This window comes from Sprattus sprattus (genome assembly GCF_963457725.1).
Source record: "Sprattus sprattus genome assembly, chromosome: 3".
Classification (NCBI taxonomy): domain Eukaryota; kingdom Metazoa; phylum Chordata; class Actinopteri; order Clupeiformes; family Clupeidae; genus Sprattus; species Sprattus sprattus.
In genome coordinates this window covers 31,184,334-31,201,736 of record NC_137922.1, presented here as the reverse complement: position 1 = coordinate 31,201,736, position 17,403 = coordinate 31,184,334, and the positions used below count along the sequence as shown (strand labels likewise).

Genomic DNA, 17,403 nt, shown 5'->3' with positions numbered 1-17,403 from the left:
GTAACATTATGGATAGAAACCCTATCAACCTCCTCAGCAGAGCTCGTGTCTTTATTGGAATATACCACAGCTGTGTGTGTGTGTGTGTGTGTGTGTGTGTGTGTGTGTGTGTGTGTAAAGGGTACGTCTGTGTGTGTGTGTGTGTGTGTGTGTGTGTGTGTGTGTGCATCTGTGTGTATGAGTGAGTGTTTTGGGGGTACGTGTAGACCCTGCTGTTGGGACTGTGGGTTGCTGCTGCGTCCCCTTTCTCCTGCCAAGCCAGATGGCTTCTGTCAGAAAGAGGGAGAGCTCGAAGAGGGGGTAGGGAGGAAGGGAGGAAGGGAGGGAGAGGAACAAGGGAGGAGGAGGAGGAGGAGGAGGAGGAGGAGGAAAATGAGCCAGAGTGGCTCTCCCCATGAGACCTCACATCTGGAGCCCACCTGCAGATGGGCTAACTCCCTCTCATGCTCTTCTCCTCTCCTCTCCTCTGTGATGTGCTCTCTCTTTTCCCCTTCTCTTTCTCTCTCTCGTTCTCTCTCAGCCTCTCCCTCTCAGCCCCTTCAGCCATAACCTCCTGTTTTTGTTTCTGTCTCTCCCTTCCACTGGCATATTCTTTCATTCTTTCTTTTTTTACTGCCTTCAATCTCCTCCCTCTTTGTCACTTGTAGTTTTCTTCTTTCCAACTGTCCTCCTCGATTTTCCCCTCCTCCCCTCTTTCCCCCCGGGGGGAGGGAGTGTTGTGTATGTGCTCACGTTGGAGCTGTTGGGCTCTGTGTGGACGTGGTTGGGTTTGCTTTCTCTTTTTCTTCCTGCTTTTTCTCCAGAGTTGGATCTTTGTGTGTCTCGGTTAAGTGTGTGAGTGTGTGTGTGTGTGTGGTAGGGGGTGTGTGGTTGAAGGCTGATGTTGGCTGGGCTGATTTGTGGCGTAATTCAGCCATACCTCAGCAACTTAAGCATGCCTCAAGGGTGGGTAGAGCTCCTGCAGGAGGTGTGTGTGTGTGTGTGTCTGCGTGCATGTGTTGGCGCACTCATGTGTGTGTGAGCGTGCACGCACACCAATGAGTGGGGTATGAATCTTGCTAAAGAATAATTGTATTTTATTACATGAATACATATACTCGCCCTCTCTCACTCACACTCACACTCACACTCACACTCACACTCACACTCACACTCACACTCACACTCACACTCACACTCACACTCACAGAGTGTGTACATACTTGCTGTGTCTCTTCCTCCCTCCCCCTCAGAGCTGTATTAGAAAAGGATGCTCTTTGCTTCCAGAGGCGATGTGGTCTGTTGTGCAAATAAACCTCACCTCACTCAGACCCTCACCTCACTCAGACCCTTACCTCACTCAGACCCTTACCTCACTCAGACCCCTACCTCACTCAGACCCTTACCTCACTCAGACCCTTACCTCACTCAGGCCCCTGCCTCACTCAGACCCTCACCTCACTCAGACCCTTACCTCACTCAGACCCTTACCTCACTCAGGCCCCTGCCTCACTCAGACCCTCACCTCACTCAGACCCCCACTGACTCTCATTTGAATTCCCTTCACTTCCATTTGCATTTTTGCTCTCTCTCTTTCTCCTTTCCTCTGCCTCTCTCTCTCTCTCTCTCTTTCTCCACCACTCCATCCCTCCAAAAACAGAGAGAGAAGAGAGCCGGATGAATGGAGACAGAAAGACGAGAGGAGGTAAAGAAAACACAGCTCTGAGCCATTATTCGTTTCAAGTGCTGCAGAGTGTGTGTGTGTGTGTGTGTGTGTTGTTGCCTGGGGTTTATTTACACTGGCCAGGGCTGCTGCCAGCACAGGTGGGCCCCGTGAGGGAGGCCCCACAGACAAACAGGCAGCAGTGCACACAGAGGCAGCCTGCCCTGGGACTACCCTGCAAGGCCAGATGCCTCCCCACACCCCTCTCCCATTTCTAATAAAGAGGGAGAGAGGGAAGAGAGAGAAGGAAAAAGAGTGTGACCGAGAAAAGCAGAGAGAGACAGCGAAGCTGAGAAGAGGCGAATGTGCTCCATATCTGTCCAGCACTAGTCCATTCACTCTCATCAGCCACACACTCACACATTTACATACACATCTGAAACCCTTTCACACGTCGGTGTCCCTCGCTCAGCCTGGATCTCTTGCCCAGTAACCCCAGAACTTCCATGTGTTCCTGCCCAGCACAGGAGACATCCTCTACATTTGTTTACATCTGCTGCCGTGGGTTTCCAAGGCAGGGAAAGATTGACTGGATCGATAGCAGTGAGATCTCTTATCAGACTGATGGGTTGAACATGGGACGTGTGTGTGTGTGTGTGTGTGTGTGTGTGTGTGTGTGTGTGTGTGTGTGTGTGTGTGTGTGTGTGTGTGATCCAGGGTCACTGGCTGTGGAAAGAACTGGGCTGTTTGCAGTAATAGCTTTTTCCCCCACCGAGCCTTAATTACAATCCCCTGGCCCCACTATTCAGAACGTGCACCTTCAGATTAGATGAGGGCAGATAGTGTGGTGTGTCTCAGGGCAGATTTTGTGGTGTGTCTCAGGGCAGATAGCATGGTGTGTCTCAGGGCAGATAGCGTGGTGTGTGGTGTGTCTCAGGGCAGATTGTGTGGTGTGTCTCAGGGCAGATAGCATGGTGTGTCTCAGGGCAGATAGCGTGGTGTGTGGTGTGTCTCAGGGCAGATAGTGTGGGGTGTGGTGTGTCTCAGGGCAGATAGCATGGTGTGTCTCAGGGCAGATAGCGTGGTGTGTGGTGTGTCTCAGGGCAGATAGTGTGGGTTGTCTCAGGACAGATAGTGTGGTGTGTGGTGTGTCTCAGGGCAGATAGCGTGGTGTGTGGTGTGTCTCAGGGTAGATAGCGTGGTGTGTCGTTTCTCAGGGCAGATAGCGTGGTGTGTCTCAGGGCAGATAGTGTTGGGTGTGTCTCAGGGCAGATAGTGTGGTGTGTCTCAGGGCAGATAGGGTGGTGTGTGGTGTGTCTCAGGGCAGATAGTGTTGGGTGTGTCTCAGGGCAGATAGTGTGGTGTGTCTCAGGGCAGATAGCGTGGTGTGTGGTGTGTCTCAGGGCAGATAGCGTGGTGTGTGGTGTGTCTCAGGGCAGATAGCATGGTGTGTGGTGTGTCTCAGGGCAGATAGTGTTGGGTGTGTCTCAGGGCAGATAGTGTGGTGTGTCTCAGGGCAGATAGTGTGGTGTGTCTCAGGGCAGATAGTGTTGGGTGTGTCTCAGGGCAAATAGTGTTGGGTGTGTCTCAGGGCAGATAGTGTGGGGTGTGGTGTGTCTCAGGGCAGATAGCGTGGTTTGTCTCAGGGCAGATAGCGTGGTGTGTAGTGTGTCTCAGGGCAGATAGCGTGGTGTGTGGTGTGTCTCAGGGCAGATAGCGTGGTGTGTGGTGTGTCTCAGGGCAGATAGCGTGGTGTGTGGTGTGTCTCAGGGCAGGTAGCGTGGTGTGTGGTGTGTCTCAGGGCAGGTAGCGTGGTGTGTGGTGTGTCTCAGGGCAGATAGTGTGGTTTGTCTCAGGGCAGATAGCGTGGTTTGTCTCAGGGCAGATAGTGTGGTGTGTCTCAGGGCAGATAGTGTTGGGTGTGTCTCAGGCCAGATAGTGTGGTGTGTCTCAGGGCAGATAGTGTTGGGTGTGTCTCAGGGCAAATAGTGTTGGGTGTGTCTCAGGGCAGATAGTGTGGGGTGTGGTGTGTCTCAGGGCAGATAGCGTGGTTTGTCTCAGGGCAGATAGTGTGGTGTGTCTCAGGGCAGATAGCGTGGTGTGTGGTGTGTCTCAGGGCAGGTAGCGTGGTGTGTGGTGTGTCTCAGGGCAGATAGCGTGGTGTGTGGTGTGTCTCAGGGCAGATAGCGTGGTGTGTGGTGTGTCTCAGGGCAGATAGCGTGGTGTGTGGTGTGTCTCAGGGCAGGTAGCGTGGTGTGTGGTGTGTCTCAGGGCAGATAGCGTGGTTTGTCTCAGGGCAGATAGCGTGGTGTGTCTCAGGGCAGATAGCGTGGTGTGTGGTGTGTCTCAGAGCAGATAGCGTGGTTTGTCTCAGGGCAGATAGCGTGGTGTGTCTCAGGGCAGATAGTGTGGGATGTGGTGTGTCTCAGGGCTTATTATTTGGTTTGATCCTCATTTAGAAGTCTCTTTTTCTCATGTAAGCACCTTATGGATCAGTTCCTCTTCTATACATGAACAGACATCCTGGTAAGCTGACCCCCCCCCACCCTTTATCCTAAGAGTTAGTCCTCATGGTTGCACCTTCACATGACTGCATGACCTTTAAGACAGGGTCATTTTCTCTCCCTCTTCTCTTCTCTCTCTTTTTCCAATCCCTTTAAGTGCTTACATGGATAAAGAGCAGCCTTGCTCTGCGAGTGAGATCCCTCCTCCATAGATCAGGAGCTCCAGTGATGGGAGGCACGGACGGAGCTCCAGCTAAACACTCAGAGCAGATGAGTGTGATGGATGGAGTTATTCTGGGGTGAATGGCCTGCATTGTCAGGGCAGGGCTGATGTGGACGGCACAAGAAGGGCTAACGTTTGGTTCTTTCATGCTCCGCTAGCTCTGTGGAGGAGGTCTAGTGTGAGCCGCTGTGCTGGTAGGCAGCGGGCAGGTTGGGAGTGTGTGTGATGCGGCCAGAGGAGCAGCAGCATCAGGCAGGCAGGCAGGCAGCACAGCCTCAGATCACAGACTGACCCGTGGGCTTCTGCATACACATGCTTGTGATCATTTATAGACATAATCTCTTTAGTCATGTAAGAAGATGTGCAGTCACAGTCCCTGGTGAATGTGTGGGTCTGCGTGTGCACCAACAGATGCGTCTTTGAAATTACCAATGCAGAGATGCATACTGTGTGTGTGTGTGTGTGTGTGTGTGTGTGTGTGTGTGTGTGTGTGTGTGGGTGTCAAAGGAACACTATTATGCAGATCCTCACAAAGTCTGGTATAATCATATCTGACACTACCAACGGTGGTGTGTGTGTGTGTGTGTGTGTGTGTGTGTGTGTGTGTGTGTGTGTGTGTGTGTGTGTGTGTGTTCACCTGTCTTACTTTGAGCGCCTAAGAGCATGGTGGAGTTGGCAGATTATTTCATGGTCAGCCATATTGGCTCCACTTGGCAATCATTCTTTAAAGATCACGGAGCCACCTGGCTCATGCTGTCGCACGTTGGCCACCATTTTGTGTCTGTTCTGATCCAGTGTTTCAAGGTGGCAGACACTTAAGAGCCTCTCAGCCTACCTGTAAGCTTCTCACTCTGAAGCATGCACACACACACACACACACACACACACACACATATGCAGACCTAGCCTATTTCCTATTTTTGGATGCAGGCGAATTTTCCGCTTCTAGCAACCCTGCATTGTTTCTCTGATGAGAGAGAGAGAGAGAGAGCGAGAGAGAGAGAGAGAGATCGGTCAACAGTCCTGTTTTTCCTCTAAAAGCCTGACTGTGCTGTCTGTCTGTCTGGGCTCTGATGGTGGCTGAGGATCTGGTATCAAAGAGCGTTGGTCATGGCCAGTACTCCTACACTGCACTGTTGTGTTAGGGCTCATGCTGCCCTACAGGAGACCGTCCTTCTGTCTGAGACAGACAGAGACAGACAGAGAGAGACAGAGAGAGACCGAAAGAGAGAGAGAGAGACAGACACAGAGAGAGAGGGGGCGGCTGTGCTGCTCAGGTCTCTTTTCTAGAGTTACTCTTTTCAGCAGACGTCTCCCTTCAGGCACATCTCTCCAGTCCAGCAGCACACAGCAGCTCACACCCACAGCTATCAGAGTTGAGCACCATTTCATCACCCAACACACACAGACACACACACACAGTTTTACACTTTGCGATATACACCTACAGACACTAGAACACCCTAATTTCTTTCACACCATATCTTTCTGTCCATCTCATATGCACTGACACGCTTACAGACAGTTAAACTCTCTGGGAAGCACATACACTCACACCCACACACACCTTGAAATTGTCTCGGTTACAAACAGACTCCACCCCCAAGTGACCAGTCAGATCAATGTCTGTGAAGTTGTGTGTGACACAGAGGAGTCTTTTGTTGGTGGTGCTCATCATTGGGACCACGGATTCCAATTTCCACTACGGGTCGTCGTCAAGGGCGACGTGAGGCAACACACTGCCAGAGTGGCTGGGAGGGACTTGCCAGATTGTTATTTTAAACAGACATTCTGAGCGTCATCCTTCTTTACCATAATCCAGCTGTCAGTTAACACTTCCATCACCGTGGGCCAACCCAGAAGAGTAGCACTGCAGCTAGAACTGTCTGTATGTGTGTGTGTGTGTGTGTGTTTATCTGTGAACGTCTGTGTGTTTACAAGTGATAGTCTTTGATCTCTGGATCTTTTGCTGGTTCACAGTTCAAATCTCGTGTCATTTTAAAATAGTTTTATGTTGTGCTCTTTCAGTTGTTATTTCCACGAGTTGTGCATGCTGTTAATTGTGGTGACTCCTGTGTGTGTGTGTGTGTGTGTGTTCTGCTGACCATAATGCACATCTTTAAATAGCAGAAGGTCGGAAGGGTCTGTATTAAAGTGGAAAAGCAGAAGAGGAAGCAGAGTGTAATTGTGAGCGGAGGAACAGAGAGAGAGAGGGAGGGGGCTGTTCTTAAAACCGAGTAGAGGCCAGATCACAAATAAAACATAAAAAAGAGAAAGAGATGAGGGGGGGAAAAAAGAGCGGGAGGGAGAGAGTGAGTGAGTGAGCGAAAGAGAGAGAGAGAGAGAGAGAATGTGTGGAGTGGAGGGGAATGGAGGAGTGAAGAGTGAGCGAGGCAGAGTGAGACGCAGCAGCTCAGATTAAGACTGGCGCTCTCTCCTCGCTGATTTATTTTCACTCCTATTTTAACAACTATCCTGCCGTTCGCTGGCCTTCGTCTGCCCTCGCTTATCCTGAAATGCAGACAAAGGCTGACTGAGGGAGGAAGAGAGCGAAAGAGAGAGAGAGAGAGAGAGAGGGAGCGGGGGAGAGAATGAAAGCGGGTGATATTCTAAATGACCAGAGAATAGGGGAGGGGATGAAGAGGCAGCGGGACTTTTTTTCTCCTTCTTTCTGATTTCCTCCTCTTCCGTGCTGTTCTCTCTCGGTGTGAGCAGCCCTGACATATGTGAAGCCGTCTCTCTTCCCCTCTTGCTGGGAGATCTGAGGAGGGGAGAGCACAACCAGGACAAAGGCTCATCCATCCGCGACCTGCTGCCGCCAGACGCCTTTTCTGCGCAGTACGAATGTGAGCGTGAGTGAGTGTGCGTGCCTGTGTGTGTGTGTGTGTGAGTGTGTGAGTGTGTGTGTGTGTGTGTGAGCGAGAGGGAGAGAGAGAGAGCGAGTGTGTGGCGCATTACTCTTCTCCCGCGCATGTGTGTGTGAAGATGGGGGCTCACCGGAGGCTGGCACAGACACCCCATCCCTAGCCGACGTGGGCGAGACAGCGAACGAGAGAGAGTGACCAGGGGGAGGGGGGAAGAAGACCAGAGGAAGAGGAGGAGGAGGAGGAGGAGGAGGAGGAGGAGTGCAGGGATACCCTTAAGGGCAAAGCCTGAGACATCCTTTCTCCCTTTCTCTCTTTTTTTTTTGTTAATTCCAACTTCTTTTTTTTCCCTGCCATTTTCTCTCCTCCGTTTGGTGGCCATGCGTAGTTATTAGGCTGAAGAATGTGGAGGCAACATTTTCCAGGCAAGAAGCACGTTTCCTGTTTGCTTTTCTGGATGTGTAATAAAGTGTGGCATGTCGGGTCGGGGGGAGGGGGCGGGCGGGCGGGTGGAGAGGGGGATGGAAGGAGGGAGAGGGAGAGGGAGAGGGAGGGAGGGAGGGAGGGAGGGAGGGAGGGGGAGTAAGAAGTAGAGGGGATGTTCTCTGTTTTTTTCCTCCCTTCATTGCATTTGTTGGATCTGTGGGAGAAGCAGGGAATCAGTGAGATGAGAATGGGGTCTGAGGTTATAATTTAGAGGGAGTTTATCGTGTGTGTGTGTGTGTTTTACATGTCTCTATCATGTGTGTGTGTGTGTGTGTGTGTGTGTGTTTTACATGTCTTTTATGTAGTTCATGACTTCAGTTTTGTTTCTCTGCGAGAGGCCTGGCAGTGGCACTGGTCATGGGCATGGGGGGTGTGTGTTGGCACAAGTGCCCACAGGGCACAACAAAAGCGGGCATTTACCCGGGCATGTGGATGAGTGTGGCTGGCAGGATAGAGATTGGTGTGGCAGGAGAGTGGGGGGAGGGGAGCAGGGGGGTAGGAACGGGTGGGGCAGCAGTGTAGAGGACAAGAGGCCTTTGTGTACTGCTTTTTTTGGGAAGAGGGCTTTAGAAAGGCTGCCAACAAAAAGGGATTTATACTATCCTCCCCCAAACACACACACACACACACTCATGTGCAAAGACACGCGTGCACGCACGCACGCACGCACGCACGCACGCACGCACGCACGCACGCACTTCCTCTCATCATCACCACCCCCAAGCGTCATACACTTCTTGTGCGGTGACCTCTCGTCATAGCACTTAGCTTATGTTCGTTTGTGTTTTCTGCTCTGCATTTGTGTTTGGGCGGGGGGGAGCGGGGGGAAGCAGGAGAAGGGCTCCACAGGGAGTGGACCAATCCAATGAAACAGACACACTGTTGGGGTTTCACCCATGGCAATTTAAATGCACACTTCCATGCAATCCTGTTACTTTTCTATGAGTAATGTCCCCAATGACCTGTGTGTGTGTGTGTGTGTGTGAGAAACAAGTGTGCATACCGCTGTAGCTTTACCTTAAGCACACACAATCATCCCAATCATCTTGCTTCTTGACTCACACACACATTTGGGCTCCAGACTGGTGGAGTGGGCACCGCACTCGGTCCTGCCCGCCCAGCCTGTTGCCAGGGAGTCAGCCGCCTGCCAACTGCAGCTTGGGGTTGCTAGGTAACGGGCGGCAGCTGTTAACAGGAAGGTGGCGTCTGGTGGGTCGCCTTGGCCCCTGCCCGCCTTGACTACAGCTCAGACATGAACACTCACTCACTCTCACTCTCTCTCTCTCTCTCTGTCACACCCACACACAAACAAACTTTCACTGTCACGGTCCATCTCATTTTTCTCTTTTCTTAATACAAGCCAACCAACCATAGTTCCTAGTACAACATAAACCTGCTCTACAGTATTATGAACAGACGTACACAAGTACACACACACACACACACACACACACACACACACACACACACACACACACACACACACACACACACACACACACACACACACACTGTGAGCTGTTCCCCTGTGTAGAACATCTCTATGCTGTCCAGGTGGAGCTGCCCTGCCTGTGACTGGCTGGTTGTAGAGCCATGAGTAGTCATGTTGGTAGTGATTTCAGTGGTTGGGTGAGCCTCAGTGGCCGTGATGTGACGGTACTGTGCCATGTGAACGGGCCATGCAGTGAGCTCCCATGCCACGCACCAGTTAATGACAGGCACACAACCCAAACCACCACAGCATGAGTTACGGCTGCACTCACTGGCAGCTCCACAGATTGAAGAGTAGTTCCATCAGTGATGACTGTGAGGACTGGGCGATAGGGACCTAAAATCCTATCTTGGTATGTTTGGGCTGAATGGCGATGCATGAGGGTTGCACTTTTATTAAAACAGACTGTGAACATCAAAACATGCCAGGGTCAGGATTTCCTTTTCTGTTTGAAAATAAACAGCTGCAAAACATGGAAACCAAACATTAGATCAAATAAATTGCCTATATTAAAACAATGAGAATGCTTCAACAACAATAACAGACTAATTCAAATTGAATACAATTCCAGATGTTCCGGTATACTTTCGACCCCAGTAATATTCTAGAACACTGCTGCTGATTCCCGGGTATTTTGACAAAACCAAGGGAATATTGAAATACTTAAATTAATTAATTATATCGAAGATAGAAATCGATAATTACAAGATTGTGCTTATTTAAAATATGTAAATCAGATCCTTTTAATGACATTGAGTTTTGTAGTGACATTGTTCTGCAGATAGTGATTGAACTGCATGAATAGTGCATATAGGTTTTGATTTCACATTATATTCTTTTTTAAATAATGGAACAATTTTAAGCATTTACATTTTACGCATAATATAACTAAGGGTGTTGTGCCAGAGGAGGCAAAGCAGGTAGTTGCCTTGGTCCCAAGGACAGTCGATGATGCCAGTCGACAGCGATGACCATTCCATTAGAACGCCCTTGCCATCTATGATTCCCTGCAGGAGACAACGTCATGTCCACATCCCCCTACAGGGTCCTCTGATCTGTTAGCTTACTAGGAGCTTCATAATGAGGCAGTAATCATACAGTACTGCAACACTGTGAACACTGCTAGGAGTAAGGAGCTTGCATCAACGATCTGGCTACCACGGGTATTTTCTACACGGTCAAGTTTTTTTAATAACCTGTTTTTAAGATGTAAATGGAAGGTATTTAATATGGTTGTTCAGGTCTGGTGGTGTAAAAAGATTGATAAAAAAAGATGACGTGACAAAAAATATAAAAATATATTATTCTGTATAAGGTGTCCACACACACACACACACATTTGTATTTATTAAGATTGATTCATAATTATTTCTAGCAGTTCCTTCACTTTCCACCTCTTGCGCGTATGCACTATATGTATTTCGTATGACTCGTATGACCTATATGTATGTGTTTTGCTTGAGGTCCCCAGAGTCCCTTGAAACACCTCTGAGTATGATTCATCTAGCACACTGTTCTTGGGGAAGTATGCATACGCTTTATTTATTTGATTCATCTAGCACACTGTTCTTGGGGAAGTATGCATACGCTATATTTATTTGATTCATCTAGCACACTGTTCTTGGGGAAGTATGCATACGCTATATTTATTTGATTCGTCTGGCACACTGTTCTTGGGGAAGTATGCATATGCTATATTTATTTGTAGATGTAAGCAGAGGGAGACAAATCACTGACGGGTAAATGAATGGGGAATCGGGGAACTCCGTAATGCTAAATATGACTGATTTGGAACAGGAGGTCCTGCCCTGTATTATAAATGTCAGCCAAGTAGCTACCTAGGTAACACGCTACCACTAGCCAGGCTTCTGGAGGCTAATGTGATTCATGTATGAAAACTGTAGTTTAGGTGTTTCCGTTGCAAAGTTAGTGATGCACAGTGAACATTAATCATTTAAAACACTATCAAATCAAGTTTGTTTTCAGCGTTGTAAATTGTAATGTTTGTTTTTGCATCAAAAGGTTGGCTGACTTTATTATGACTTTTCACAATGAGGAAATGGTAGGGCAACATACAAGTTAAATATTGTGTGTAAAGTGGCATCAGTGGCAAATGCCATCAGATTATTTTGATCAATTGAAATGTAGTGGAAAGAGTTGGATCGACCAATCAACATGCAGCCTGATCCAACTCTTGGTCTGCAGTTCAACCCCAATAGTCATTTATTGCAAATCATTGAAGGCCCTCCTTGTTTGGACAATTGCGGTAGATACCATGCATATATCTGATGGTTATATGATAATCTCTAATAAACAAATTACAGGGAATCGTTCACAGATGTGGCTGGACTCATTGAACAGTTATCTGACTAGCTAAACATCAACTGTTACAAACCAAACCTCCACTTCCTCATACACTGATCGGCAGATGTAACACATCAATGTTCTGAAAATGGTTCTACTTGCTGTCTACTCGCTGTATTGGCAAGGGACTACAGTAGTCTTTAGGTCTATGGGGTTTAGACGGCCCTTGGCAGAGGCAGACGCAGACTGGGATGAGAGAGAGAGAGCGAGAGAAAGAGAGAGGCAAACACTGGCATGGCTTTATGGACCAAAACGGGTGATGTACTGCAATACCAAACTATATCGGTGTAAACAATATTGTTTCATCCTAGCCTATATCTAGTTTGAAAATATATCGACATACCTTAAAAAGGGGATATGGCTCCCAACCCTTAGTGTGTGTGTGTGTGTGTGTGGGGTGGTCTTCTTTGAGTGCTCCCTGGCACTGAGTGGCTGGAGAGGAGGAGGGGAGGGGATGAAAGGAGAGGCAGGAAGGGGGAGGCCATCAAAGGCTTGTGAGATGAGGGCCAGGGCTCCAGCAAAGGAGATGTGAGCAGGACTGGGAGAGGCTAGAGAGAGGTGTGTGTGTGTGTGTGCTGGTCGTGTTTGATTTTGGGCTTTGTGGTCTCCACCAGAGGCATACACAGTTGCTGTTATTTGCCATGGCAGATATGTGAGTAACCGCTTCATGTTGAATGTGCTTGAATTTCATGGATGTGGAGTGAGTGTGTGTCTGTGTGTGTTATGAGTGTGTGTGTGTGTGTGTGTCTGTGTGTGTTATGAGTGTGTGTGTGTGTGTCTGGTTGTGTCTGGTTGTGTGTGTGTGTGTTTGACTGTGACTGCAGACACACACACACACACACACACACACACACACACACACACACAGTCAGGTGGGGTAGAGGGTATTTAGGGGACACAGGTGGATTACTCTGGAGGGGAGCACTGTTTGAGTTGCTGTTTGGCCAAACACCCTGCACTGCACTCTGGGTACTTTCACTGTGTACCGAGGAGAACACTTCCTCTGTTTGTCATGCAGGGCGCTGTTGTCACAAGGTGTGTGTGTGTGTGTGTGTGTGTGTACAAGCGCATCACACTCCTCCATCTTGCCCCTGCTGGGAGTGTCATCACTGCTTCCCTCTGTCTCTCACCTCAGGTCCTCAGCTAAGCCTTGGGACTACAACATAGGCAGTGTGTCTGTGTTTGACACCGTACACCACTCTCACACACTCACACACACTCACACACTTGCCTTCTGTTTAGCTCTCCTCACACTGACAGACAGACAAACAGGCTGCAGCTGGTGGCATTAATATTGAAATAGATGTTCTCCCTCCTGTTCATGGCATATCAGTGATGTTCGAGCACCTTCTGAACCTGTGTGTGTGTGTGTGTGTGTGTGTGTGTGTGTGTGTGTGTGTGTGTGTGTGTGTGTGTGTGTGTGTGTGTGTGTGTGTGTGTGTGTGTGTGTGTGTGTGTGTGTGTGTGTGTGTGTGTGTGTGTGTGTGTGTGTGTGTGTGCGCGCGCGCGCGTGCATGTGTTGGAGCACAGATGTCACCACTGGAAATAAAGTGAGCTTTGGCCCTGCCCACAGTAGTGTCACCATGACAACAGGCAGCAGGCAGAGGGAGACTACCTCTCCACTGCCCTCATCCACCACCAAGACCTTTCTTTTTTTCACATCCCCCCCCCTCTATTTTTTCTTCTTCATCCTCTGCCTGCCTGCCTGCCTGCTATCTCTCTCTGTCTGTCTGCTGTAATCTCACCTGTTGGTGCTCTCAGCTGGCAGCCTTTTCTTTCTTCCTTCTTCTTTTTCCTCAGCATCACCTGAACTGTTTTACCTCCTCCTCCTGTTCACGCCATCATACTGGCATCTCTTCATCCCTCTATCTGTGTGTGTCAGTGTGTTTGTGTGTGTGTGAGTGCACTCGTGGTCATGTTTGTGTAAAGTGCAGCTTTTAAGTGACTTCTCATCCAGAAGTGTAAAGACAGAGAATCTAAGAGGCAGCTCACTTGTTCACTGGTCAGCTTTGCTTCTCTTTGCTCCATCCATTACTGAGCTCTGTCAGACAACTAGATTTACTTGAATGTAAAATGGAATACTCTGCCAGGAAGGATGGAAGGGAAGAAAGGAAATAAGAAAGAATGAAAGGAGGGGAATGGAAAGAGGCAAAGGCAGGTAAAGGATGGAAAGAAGGAGCGATTGAAAGGCTTGGAGGTTACTGGCGTTACAGCATGCTCTGCCTGCTTCTCTCTGCCTGGCATGAAGGACAGATGGAAATAGCATGTGTGTGTCTACTGGGATGGATGTGAAGCAGACATTGATGTGTGTCTGTGTGTCACTGTGTATGTTGTCAAACATGCTATACACATTAGGGGTGTGTGTGTGTGTGTGTGTGTGTGTGTGTGTGTGTGTGTGTGTGTGTGTGTGTGTGTGTGTGTGTGTGTGTGTGTGTGTGTGTGTGTGTGTGTGTGTGTGTGTGTGTGTGTGTGTGTGTGTGTGTGTGTGTGTGCGTGCTGATGAGGTTATAGTTACAATCAGGCCTTGGCAGGCACACACATGTGGTTCGATAAATCCATGATGGAGACTCAAGAGTGGATTAGCCCTCTGTGTCATTTACAGCTATCAGCAACATCTCGCCAACCCCTACACACACACACTCTTACACAAGGGGACTGTGTGTGTGTGTGTGCGCGCGTGCTCCATACACATAGGCATTAGCTCAGTGGAGGGTGTTTGTTCCTGTGACTCAGTCAGTGATTGATTCTCTGCTCCAGCTCCAGTCTCCATGCATTTAAGCTCTAAATGGCCGGCAAACAGACCCAGTGACAGGCTGGCACTCTGGAGACTAGGAGCATCTCCCTCATCAGACCCAGACCCAGTGACAGGCTGGATGTCTGCTTTACTCTGCCACTCTGGAGACTAGGAGCAGCTCATCTCCACCTCTGACTGTAAACTAGTCTGAACCTGGACCTTTCTCCTCTCAGCTGTGCTCCTGAAGGATATTAGTGTTCTTGTTGTCTCTGAATGAATGAAAAGTCTTTGAAAAGGAGTAGAGTGCCTGTTGGTTTCTTCTGGGTTCTGTTGGATTCTGTTGGGTTCTACTGGGTTCTGTTGGGTTCTGTTCGATTCTACTGTGTTCTGTTGGATTCTGTTGGGTTCTACTGGGTTCCTTTGGGTTCTGTTGGGTTGTGATGGGTTCTGTTGGGTTGTGTCTGACTGGTGTTCTCCCCCCGTGTGTTCCTCAGGTATCCGGCCTCAGATCATGAACGGGCCCATGCACCCACGCCCGCTGGTGGCACTGCTGGACGGCCGCGACTGCACCGTGGAGATGCCCATCCTCAAAGACCTGGCAACCGTGGCATTCTGTGACGCCCAGTCCACACAGGAGATCCACGAGAAGGTGACGACCCACACACCCACACACACACACACACACACACACACACACACACACATACATTTCTGCTTGGTTAAGACAGCTGGACTCTCTTGCTTTGATGTTTTCATGTCAGAAAACCCCCAAACAGCCTCAAAGCTTTGATTTCAGACATATTTCCAGTTTCCTTTTTGGACTGTAGTTTCCCCAGCTACATTGCCTTAGAGGCAGCTCTATCTGTGCCCTCATGAGAAATATATTTTAATTTATATTATAAGATAAATATTATATTATATATTTCATATATATTGCCTTCAGTCCTGCTCATGCATGTTAAATTCCTTATGCTAGTGGACATATCAAGGCACCGTGTAGTCTTCATTTTAATTATGAGATTTCAGGTTGTTGTTAGCCAGTAATGAGAGATGGTTTGTGCAACATTTCTTTTATTTTTCATTTCCATTAATGTAATAATGTGGAACAGTCCTAGAATGGAGGGCCAGTTTTCAAGGGTGGGACATATAAATTGGTCATGGGTATCCCCCCTCCCCCTACACACATTTACACACATTTACACACATTCAGTCAGGATGGCCACTGCACCCTCCTTCAGTCTGGATTTGCTGAGCAATCTCAATCTGATGAAGTTAACTCATAAATGTTTAATAACTCGTAAAATAAGCAAAGTAGGTATGTAAGTAATAAATGGTTTAAACATTCTGTGATGCGAAGGCTTGGTTATTAAATACAGGCCGTTAAAACACGGCCACCACATTGTCAGTTTCGGCAACCTAAAGCTGTTGCTGGGTGACGGACTGGCAACCATTTTTATAAGTTGGTGTTGAGACACACACACACACATACACACACACACACACACACGAATGAAGACATAGGCAAGAGGCTTTCTGGTGGCAAATATGTGACAGATGTGCCTCATTATGACAAATGTTTTTTCTATTTGTATTTAGTTTCCCTTGCTTCTGCAGGGTGTGGTTGAGTTCATGTCTTCTTGTGTATGGAGTTAATATGTAAAGTGTAGAGTCTCTATTACCCTCTCAGGCCTCTTGCCGGGGGGAGTGGGGAGCTGGAATTAAACTGCCCTGCCTTGTAGAGCAGCCTTTATTGGCCTTTGTGTGGCTTTGCTGTTCAACACACACACACACACGGACACACACACGGACACACACACACACACAGATGCTATCAGCCTTGGTCATCATCTTACTGATAGTTTGTCTGATTCAGGAAAATGGCCATGCAACCAAAAAAAGTGAGGGAGAGAAACAAAAGGGAGGAGGAGTATAATTGAGGTGGTGGCCATTGATGGGGCGGAGGGTGGGTGTAGGGCCTCTGAGCGAGTCATAAAGTTGTGATGTAGATCTCACCTCCCAGCACGCTCCACCCGCCCGCTCGCGATAACGGCTGCTCATGTCGCTGCTTATCGCCACGGCGACAAGCAGCATGGCTTTTGTTAAAGGAGGCAGACATCGCGTTATCTTTGCTTGTTATTTTCTTTTTGGTACACAGCTCTCAGCCATACACACAGAGAGAGGCAAACACACAGTGTAGGCAGCTGCACACACACACACACACACACACACACACACACACACACACACACACACACCCCACCCCCAATTCTCATACCCAGCCAGCACTATGACCACATCGTTGCGGGGAGTAGTGAAAAACTGCACAGATCCACAAATGAGGTCAGATTTGGAAGAGTGCGCTCTACTTATTTTGGTCAGCAAAGGAATAAGGGAGTGGTGAAGTACACACACACACACAAGCGCAGTAGCACACACACTCAGCTCCTGTCGCTCATGCCCTGTGGATGCCTGCTCGGGGCTGCTAGAGATGTGGCAGTGGTACCCTGGCACTGGACTATGCAGGCTTGACACGCATACACATGCACACACGCACACAAACACACACACCCACACACACACCCACACACACACCCCCACACACACACACACACACACACACACACACACACACACACACACACACACACACACACACACACACACACACACACCCACACACGCACACGCACACGCACACGCACACCCACCCACCCACCCACCCACACACACACACACACACCCACACACACACACACACACACACACACACACACACACACACACACGGCTCAACAGCCCCGCCAGCCACCCGTCTCTGCTTGAGACTGTCATATCCCCTAGATCCAATGAGCTCACCCAGGGGATGACGTCATGGCTGCAAAATCATACACACAGACACAGAGAGACGCACATGCACACAGTTGTGCATACACACACATACACACACATATATATACACACACACACACACACACACCGAGGCATACACAAAGAAAGAGGCCTCTGCTTTGTTTCAGAGCAAAAGCCAAGCCGTCAGAAATAATAGCTCTCCAGACCTGCATATCCAGTTTCAGAGGAGAGGAGAGGAGAGGAG

General features: G+C 48.9%; 1 protein-coding gene across 2 annotated transcripts in view; it reads left to right on the top strand.

Moving 5' to 3' along the window:
• LOC308363105 (C-terminal-binding protein 2) overlaps positions 1-17,403 on the top strand; it is an 87,000-nt gene that overhangs the window by 54,010 nt on the left and 15,587 nt on the right. The window contains exons 1-2 of one of the 2 annotated variants that reach the window (XM_080835880.1): positions 7,504-7,658; positions 14,804-14,958. In XM_080835880.1, coding sequence (XP_080692006.1) covers positions 7,637-7,658; positions 14,804-14,958 — 177 coding nt within the window. In that variant the 5' untranslated portion in view covers positions 7,504-7,636. Of the gene's footprint in view, positions 1-7,503; positions 7,659-14,803; positions 14,959-17,403 lie in introns of those variants that run through there. The other variant, XM_080835879.1, reaches the window with a different exon arrangement.